The sequence below is a fragment of the Erinaceus europaeus genome, unplaced genomic scaffold (genome assembly GCF_950295315.1).
Source record: "Erinaceus europaeus unplaced genomic scaffold, mEriEur2.1 scaffold_430, whole genome shotgun sequence".
In the NCBI taxonomy this organism is placed as follows: Eukaryota; Metazoa; Chordata; class Mammalia; order Eulipotyphla; family Erinaceidae; genus Erinaceus; species Erinaceus europaeus.
In genome coordinates, this window is record NW_026647662.1 from 55,499 (window position 1) to 65,207 (window position 9,709).

Consider the following 9,709-nt stretch of genomic DNA (forward strand, 5'->3'; position numbering starts at 1 on the left):
TCCTTAAAACATTTAAACCAGGAGCAGGAAAGGAACGAGGATGCTGTCAGTCATGAGCCTGGACTGATGGTGCCAGGTTCATCCTGGGCAGTGCTCTTCCTGTTACCCTTCAGCCTAATCACTTCATTTTCTGCCTCTGCTATCAGCCAGGCACAAGGTAGCTACCGTGTGTCTTGTCTTCTACTGGATCTGAACTCTGTGCAGTTTTGTGTTGGGTTGCATCACGGGGGAGAGAGAAGAGACCAGGAATTTGTGGCGGAGCAGAATGCAAATCTTTATTCACGAGGACGCCCCAGAGTTGAGTGCGAGCGGTTTAGGCCACGTAGAGCTAGCAAAATGGCCGCCTTCCACTATACCCTACAGCCCTTCTCCAGGTCGGGTTGCAGAAGAGAGAAGAGCAAAGAGAGCGAAAGCAGAAGCAGGAGAGGCTTTTATGGGAGGATTCCGGAAGTGGCAAGTCTGGATGGGATTGGCTAGGAAAGGGGGTGGAGAGAGGCAAAGGGCATGATGGGAAGGTGGAAGTGTCCTTAGCAACTGTTGCAATGGTTTTAACTGAATTTGCAATACCCTGAGGGGATAACATGGTGGAGATCTGTAAATAATGCTTGCATGGAAATACAGTGCTTTGTGGGCCCTGCCATTGTTCGACCACATCTGCACAATTTCCCAGCAGTTTTGTAGTTACATCATAGGCAGCTTGCTCTCAGATATTCCAGACAGATGGATTCAGTGATGGCTTCAGTTTCTGATTGGCCTCTTTCTCTGTTGTTTGTTTTTTGTTTTTTTTTTCTCTTACCCCATGAGCCTTTATTACAAATCCATGTGGTTCCTGTCTGTGAAACTTAAATTTTTTGTGGCTACTAGAGAGGCAGTGAAGGTTCACAAGTTAACATTCATGTTCATGGCCACTGTCACTAGCAGTGTTTCACCATGATTATGAGGAAACCGTATGAGACTCCGGTGCTGGGGCTGGACAGTGGCTCACCCAGTAAAACGTGTTACCATGTGCAAGGACTCTGTTCAAGGCCCTGATCCTCATCTGTAGGGAAGAGCTTCACAAGTGGTATAGCACTGCTGCAGTTGCTGCTTCTGCTTTTCTCTCTTTCCCACCCCATATCTCCCTGTCTCATCCTTTATCAAAATGAAAGGGGAAAAAATGGTCACTAAGAATGGTGGTGTCATGTTACAGGCAGTGAGCCCCAGCAAGAATGCTGGTCAGACACACACAAACACACACACACACTGAGAGAGGTAGAAAGAGAGGGAGGGAGGGAGGCCCAGGAGGGGAAAAGAGGGAGGGAGGGAGAGAGAGAGAGAGAGAGGGAGAGAATAGAGACTTCAGTGTCATTCTTCTTTTAGGCTAAGCACCTGCTTCAAGGAGTATAAAGAATTTAACAATGTGGGGAGTTGGGCGGTAGCACAGCAGGTTAAGTGCACATGGCACAAAGCGCAAGGACCTGCATAAAGATCCTGGTTCGAGCCCCCGGCTCCCCGCCTAAAGAGGAGTCACTTCACAGGCAGTGAAGAAGGTCTGCAGGTGTCTATCTGTCCTATCCAACAACGACATCAATAACAATAAAACAACAAGAGCAATAAAAGGGAATAAATAAATATTAAAAAACAGAATATAAAAATGTGGTCCAGACTAAGTCTTCTCTGACTAATCTCATACAAAATTGTATTCCCTTTACCTCTTTTGGCCCCATTTCAACAGATAAACTCATCTTTATTCTTATTTTCGTAGAATGTCTTATGTCCATCCAACCCGTTGTTTTTTTTTTTTTTTTCTTCTGATGTCAATGGCTACATCTGCCCTACCTGCTATCTATCGCAAATGGACACGGGTGGATGACAGTCACTGTGATAGGAGCCTTAGCACCAAGACTATAGCTATTTCCCTAGTGAACCTACTGCCCTGTACTTGACTCCCTATCAGCCAAGTCTAAGAAGAAGAGAGGTTGGATTGTACAGAGCAACACAGGTGACCAAGAAATGACACTTCCGGGAGTCGGGCTGTAGTGCAGCGGGTTAAGCGCAGGTGGCGCAAAACCAAGGACCGGCATAAGGATCCTGGTTCGAACCCCGGCTCCCCACCTGCAGGGGAGTCGCTTCACAGGCGGTGAAGCAGGTCTGCAGGTGTCTATCTTTCTCTCCTCCTCTCTGTCTTCCCCTCCTCTCTCCATTTCTCTCTGTCCTATCCAACAACAACTACAACAATAAAACAACAAGGGCAACAAAAGGGAATAAATAAATAAAATAAATATTAAAAAAAAAAATACACAGACCCCCATAACAATACAGATATCCTTTAAAAAAAAAAAAAAAAAAGAAATGACACTTCCTGGAGAAGTATCATTGGTTTCTGCCCTGACAGTACTCAGAATCCCTTCCTGTTTCTGGCCCACTCTCAGTCCTGCAGAAGGCTAGTGTTATGATTGGGAAAACAACTAAACCCTCTATTTTAATTGACCTCTAATTCAGGAATGGCTGCTCCTTGATCCCTCCTTTATGATATGTATATATATATATATATATATATATATATATATATATATATATATGCATGTATATGTATATATATATATCATAAAGAATTGATTATAAGCAGTATAAAAGAATCATAATTATTTGGATACCACAAAAGCATCAAAGAACTTTTTCAGCTATGAAAAGAGGGCTGGGGAGATAGCATGGTGGTTATGCAAAGAGGTTCATGCTTGAGGCACCAAAAGCCCCAGGTTCAATCCCTAGCACCACCATAAACCAGGTTAAGAAAATTACGGGCAAGATACCATGGCTCCAAGCTTCCCCCAGAGTTGTAATACTCCCATGTGGTGTGCTGGGGGCACAAACCTGGTTCACATGCATAGCAAAGCAGCCACCCTTCCCAGGTAAGCTAGAACGAGGAAGGCAGCGAGATTACCCTCTGTCATATGATTGAACCCAGGACAAAAAAGGCTTGCACTCTTGCTACTGAGCCATCTTTCTGGCCTCCTATTTTTTCTTTTTTTATATATTTATTTTCCCTCTTGCTGCCGCCTTTTTTATTATTGTTGTAGTTATTATTGTTGTCATTGTTAGATAGGACAGAGAGAAATGGAGAGAGGAGGGCAAGACAGAGAGGGGGAGAGAAAGATAGTCACCTGCAGACCTGCTTCACTGCCTGTGAAGTGACTCCTCTGCAGGTGTGGAGCCAGGGGCTGCGTTACTGCCCGACTTCCTGGCCTCCAGCTCTCAATGCAGTGATTTGAACTGGCTTCTTACATGAGCAAGAGAAATGATTTTCCATACCAATTTTTTCCCTTTAAATTTTTAGAATGTATGAAACAAAACTGAAAGAATTGCAAAGTGATATTGCCAAAAAAACCCAGAGCCTAACTGATCTTAAACAGCTTGTGAAAGAATCAAGAGAGAGGGAACAAAAAGCTAAGAAATACACCGAGGACCTCCAGCAACAGGTGAGTGAGTGATAGCAGTTTCCTTGACGTGGTGACACGTTATCTCCCCAAGTTCCTGCTCAGTTTTGTCTTATCCATTCTCCTCCTACTGAGCCCATCTGTGGGAGTTGAACCCCTCAGCCATTTGTGTAGACCAGAAAACCTGCATTCATCATCGATCATTGGTTCCAATCTCCCTCTTACTTCCCATCTTTTCCATCATTAAATCTTATCAGCTGTTGTCCAAATCTACTCCGTATTTGCTTGCCGACATCTCACCTCCTCCACACTTGTAGTCTAATCCAAGCTATTATCTCATTTCTAAAGTATCATAATTACTCCTATTTCCATTCTTGCCTTGGTTTACCTTCCCTGACCTATATTCCATATAGTTGCCCATCATTTGAAAACATAAAACGGGATTTGGGCGGTAGCACAGTGGGTTAAGCACAAGTGGCGCAAAGCACAAGGACCGGCATAAGGATCCTGGTTCGAGCCCCCAGCTCCCCACCTGCTGGGGAGTCGCTTCACAGGTGGTGAAACAGGTCTGCAGGTGTCTCTCTTTCTCTCCCCCTCTGTCTTCCTCTCTTCTCTCCATTTCTGTCTGTCCTGTGCAACAATGATGACATCAATAACAACAATAATAACTACAACAATAAAACAAGGGCAACAAAAGGGAACAATAAAAAAAAAACCACATAAAACAGATTATAACCGTCCCATTCTTAGAATCTTCCAACTGTTACCCAGCACCACTGGAAGAAAAACCTAAACTTTTTTTTTCATATCCTATAAGGACTCTAAGGACCTACATGGTGTAGTTTCTGATTCCTTTAAAAAATTTTTTAAATTTTATTTAGTATTGGATAGAGAAATTGAGGGGAAGATAAAGGGAGAAACAAGAGACACCTGTAGCTTTCCCCCTGCAGGGCTTGAACTCAGGTCCTTGTGCAGTGTAGTGTGTGTGCACTAAACCAAGTGTGCCACTGCCTGGTCCCTCTGGTTCCCTCTATCCTTATCTTTTTTTTTCCTAATATTTATTTATTCCCTTTTCTTGCCTTTTTTTTTAAAAATTGTTGTAGTAGCTGTTGTTATTGATGTCGTTGTTGGAAAGGACAGAGAGAAATGGAGAGAGGAGGGGAAGACAGAGAGGGGGAGCGAAAGATGAGACACCTGCAGACCTGCTTCACTGCCTGTGAAGTGACTTCCCTGCACTGGGGAGCCGGGGGCTCGAACCGGGATCCCTACATCGGTTCTTGTACTTTGCACCACGTGAGCTTAACCTGCTGTGCTACTGCCCACCTCCCCCCTCTATCCTTATCTTTAATGCAACAGTAACTATTCAATAAATAATTGTGGAATGGTCACTGAATAGAATGCCACAGAAATGTGCTCATCGGTGGCCAGGGAGATAGTATAATGAAGAACAAAAAAAAAGAAAGAAAGAAAGAAAAGAATGTTATGCCTCAGGCCGCCAAGTCCAATCTCAGCACCACTATAAGACAGCTGAACAGTGTTCTGGTCCATCTCTTTGTATCTTCTCATGAAAATAAAAATATTTTTTAAAAAGAAAGGAAGAAGTGTGCTCATTGTACTTTTGAAAATGTTTTGCTTTATTGAAAAATACATATACTTGACTTAATTCTTTGTCAAATTTTGCATTCTTATATTTCATTGTGCCCAAAGATTGAGATTCTCAAGCACGTTCCTGAAGGTGTTGAAACAGAGCAAGGCCTTCAACGGGAGTTTCAAATTCTTAGGTACATTGTATTTACATTATTACTATTTTCTTTAAAAAAAAAAAAAAGAAAGAAAAACTTTTTTATCTAACTAGGTTTACTATACTAGAAACTAGGATTTTCAATTTTGCTGCCTTTGTTTATCCTTCTAATACCAATTTCAATTTTGCTATCTTTCTTTGTTTTAACCTAATACCAATCACTTAATAGCACAGATTGTCTTAAACCTCTAGCCTCTTATAGGCAAATATTATTTAAAAAAAAAAGAAAAAAAATGAAGAGATTCCAGGATTCTGTGTAGCATATCTCTTATGAGGCTCTCTCAACAGAAAAACTACTCTTGAAAACTGTATCAAGCCAGGTTTTAAGAAAAACAAGGAATTTTAGCTTCATGATTTCTGTTTAAGAATGGTAGCATTACAGTCATGAAGATAAAAATAATAATACTTACATTTTTAAATATCAGCAAATATTGGAGCTCAATTTGTTAAGAGCTGTCAGTATTTTAACAGTTATCATTTTGTTCTAGATTAGCTAACAGTCAACTGGAAAAAGAAAAAGCAGACTTAATCCATCAGGTAGAAGTTTACAAGGACCTAAGTAGAGGTGAAGACACTATTCCTGGTAACGTATCTTTCCATATATATTCCATGGGTACAGTTTCTTCAGGTTTTGCTAGTTTGTATCTGCCTTGTTTACTTACAAGTTCCTATTATTGAGTTATTTCAGTGCATATATATATATATATATATATATATATATATATACATATAATCAGTTTATTAATTCCGCTAATTTATATAGTCAACTCAGTATAGTCTCCTGGTACAGAGGTTAGCGTGCTAGAATTAGAAGATTGAGGGCCTGAGTTTGATCCCTAGTTTCACACATGCTAGAGTGATTCTTTGCTTCACTCTCTCTCACTGAGAAATAAATCTCTAAATATACATGTACTTGTTTCCAGCTTACAATTAAGGGGTTATAAGCTCCAAGGACACACCTTAATAGAATATGCTTCCTGCAGTTCATGAAAATCTTATTTGCTACCCACTATTTTCTGAAACTTTAGCATTTTACCTTCCATAGCTACAAGACAGGAGCACACTGTTAGAGGCGTGGGAGGTGGCACAGCGGCTAAAATTCTGGACTTCCAAGCACGAGGTCCCAAGATTAATCTGTTGTTTAAAGCTGTTCTGGCTCTCTTTATCTCCTCTCTTATTATTCAATTAACAAATACTTAAGACCTATTTCTAGTAAAGATGACAATTATAGCAAAAATCTTAATAGCAATGGAGTCTTATTATAAAATCCGATATACAGACTTGAGGTAGGAGCAGTATAAAAAACAAACAACACACACACACAAAACAAAGCCTTTCTGCTGCACTATCATATCACTCACCCAGCCTAGCAGGCATACTTTTAATATTGTATTGGTTTACCAGAAAAAGCAGGACACATATTTGCATAGAAAAACAGAAAAATACATCATGACTTTTCCACAACCTAGTAACTGGACAGTCAGGCTGTATTACCCTACATTTACTAACCACTTCTGTTGAGTAACTAGAGTATCTTGTAGCCACTTCATGGTAGTACTTCATTCTCCTGCTGTATACACAGTACAAAAGACATTTTCCTGGTTCTGGAACTCTCTGGAAAAATTTCTTCCCTGTCAGGAATTTTTCTAGTAGATGCCTTTTCTCATGGTCTGCTTATCACACTTTCTCATGATATTTACAGCCTAAAATGCATTCCAGCAACAAAGTGCTGTATTATCTCACTCTCAGTCATAGTTTTATGAATATTCTCTAAAACAAATCCTTTTTTAAAAAAAATAATTAGAGATTTAAAATTGACTTATGGGATCACAGGAATAGAATTCCGTACTATTCCTTCCACCAGAGTTCCATGTCCCATCCCTTCCACTGGAAACTGCAGTAGTTCTCCCAAGGTCACAGATGTGGGTTGACTATGAATTCTGTAATTGTCTACATTTATATATAAGCAAACCCTTTATTGTTCATCATGGAAAAAATTGGAATCTAATTTTTATTGCTTTTACAGATCCCGGTCAATTAAAGGAAAAAGTACAAGATTTAGAAGCACAACTCAAAACCTCAGACGTAGAGAAGCAGTATTTGAAGGTAATATTTATATCCAACTAGTTTTTTAAAAATGACTTGGTATTTTAAGTTCTGTGAAAAAAAGGATTGTGACTGTTTTTATGATCATCATCTATTGGATTCAAGTATTTATGAGGGGCATGGAGGTGGCACACCTGGTAGAGTGCACACGTTACCATGCAGAGACCAGGGTGCAAGCCACCAGCCCCTATCTGCAGGGAGAAGCTTAAGTGGTGGGCTGTACTACGGGTGTCACTTTCTCCAGAGAGAAATTGAGAGGGGAGGGGAAGAGAGAGAGGGAGAAAGACAAGACTCCTGCAGACCTGCCTAACCTCTTGTGAAGCTTCCCTCCTGCAGGTGGGGAGCGGGAGGCTCAAACTGGGATCCTTGCCTGGGTCCTTATGCTTCATACTGTGTGCGCCTATTAAGCCACTGCACCACTGCCTGCCCCCTTTATTTCTCTTTGTTTCTATAACAAAGGAAAGAGAAAAGGCATCTAGGAATGGTGTAGTCACGCAGGCACCAAATTCCAATGGTATCTTTGATGGCAAAAAAAAAAATTAAGTGATTATCATAAGGAGTCCTGAGTTTTATATACTTATTATTCGATCTTGATACTGAGAAGTTCATTATATTTATATAGCCATGTCAAAATACTCATTAAACAAGAGCTGCCAAAACATAAAACAAAAGGAATTAAGGAGTGGATCAATTTTGTCACAAATATAACTCGATATTTTTTTAATATTTAAGTTGCCTTGGAAACTGCCTTTTTAAATTTCCTTTTTAAATTCCTTTTAGGACTGTTCCCTTAAAAAAAAAAAAGGGAAAGAGACCTGCTACACTTTTGCTCTTTAAGGATCTGTATGTAAATAGAGCAGAATATGAATAATAATTACTTGCTGTTCTAATGGTCAATCAAGAGTCAACTGCCCTGTGTCAGATGTCTAATTCTTAGCAGAAAAAATGCTGTAGTTTCTCTGATCATACATATATTCACATTTATGTGACCATGATTTATTCAGTAAAAATTAGGTAATGCAAAGAAAATATAAATGAAGCCTCAAAGATTCCTAACCAAAATAACATCAGTGATGTAAACAGTCTGTTTAATTGGCTAGAAGATTAAATCCCCACTGCCATTACTAATTTAAGAGCAGATAAATTTGAGTCAAAGCCTCAGTTATAACTTAAAGAACAAATAGCTTGACAGTTAACTAGTTACTTATACTGTACAAAAAAAAAAATCCTTCAAAATTTTAAACTGATTCCCTAATACTTCTGCCTTTATTATTTAGATTTCTTTGGCTTACATGTTTGTTATTAAATCTCTTTAGTTCAGACTTAAGAATGTATTATAACCCTGTAATATGTTCTTTTTAGGATGAAATTAAAAAGCTGAAAAAAGAACTGGAAAATTTTGATCCTTCATTTTTTGAAGAGATTGAAGATCTGAAGTATAATTATAAAGAAGAAGTAAAAAAAAATATTCTTTTAGAAGAAAAGTTAAAAAAACTTTCAAAACAATATAGATTTGAATTAACTAGTCCTGATTTTGCTCAACAGTTTGAAGATGAAGAAACTCCTATTAATTTCCCCATTTATTAAGGGCAGCATGTCATTTTCATCTATTTATTGACTCTATATAAAGGGTAAAATCACACGTGGAAATCAGGTAGTTTCTGACCTGTGTGACTTCCTAATACCTTGTACCTTGTACCTTTACTTACACTGGAAGTTTTAGCAAATGAAATAGAAAAAATTTCAGCATGTAAGAAAAGTATATTTTTAAACACTTTTAGAATATAAGTATGACTATCAAATAGTCATTGAATTGGGTGAATTTCTGTACATTCATATTTTGATCACTTTTTTAGTGGGTGAGGTTGTAAATGCTAATAATTACACATTTAAAATTGGAGTTTTACGTACGTGTAAGATTCTCAAGCCGCAATTACATTTCTGTGCACAGGTGTCTATGTTAAGAGGTGGAGCCATATGTTTTGACAACAGTCTCGTAAGACTAAAGTTCAAACTATTTAATTTTAATTTTGAAAATAAATGCTACCAAAATTGTTGGTTTCTTTCCTACTTATTTACTATCTAGTTACTCTGGACAGATAACCAACCTTTGTATAAGCTGGGAGTATACTATCAACATTTTCAAGTTCAGAAATTAAAATTCATTTGCTTATTCTAAATAAAATTCTCACTGAATCTCTGCAACTAGGATATCATTCCTTCAGATGCCAAAAAGACAACACACACACTTTCTCCTCCCATCCTTTCTCTCTCTCTATATATATATATAAATATATATATATATATGGAATAATAAATTAAAACTTTGTATTTTCAACTTTTAAACATAGCAGCATATTGAATATTCAGATATAACAATGACAAG

At 38.6% G+C, this 9,709-nt stretch overlaps 1 protein-coding gene across 3 annotated transcripts in view; it reads left to right on the forward strand.

The window, feature by feature from the left end:
• The window catches only part of LOC103107449 (centrosomal protein of 290 kDa), a 63,467-nt gene extending 54,089 nt beyond the window's left edge, over nt 1–9,378 (forward strand). The window contains exons 29-33 of one of the 3 annotated variants that reach the window (XM_060184217.1): nt 3,317–3,458; nt 5,124–5,197; nt 5,706–5,782; nt 7,244–7,323; nt 8,686–9,378. In XM_060184217.1, the coding sequence (XP_060040200.1) occupies nt 3,317–3,458; nt 5,124–5,197; nt 5,706–5,782; nt 7,244–7,323; nt 8,686–8,910 (598 nt within the window). In that variant the 3' untranslated portion in view covers nt 8,911–9,378. The remainder of the gene's footprint in view (nt 1–3,316; nt 3,459–5,123; nt 5,198–5,705; nt 5,783–7,243; nt 7,324–8,685) is intronic. The other 2 variants (XR_009547997.1, XM_060184219.1) reach the window with 2 other exon arrangements.
• Nucleotides 9,379–9,709: the final 331 nt, after the last annotated feature.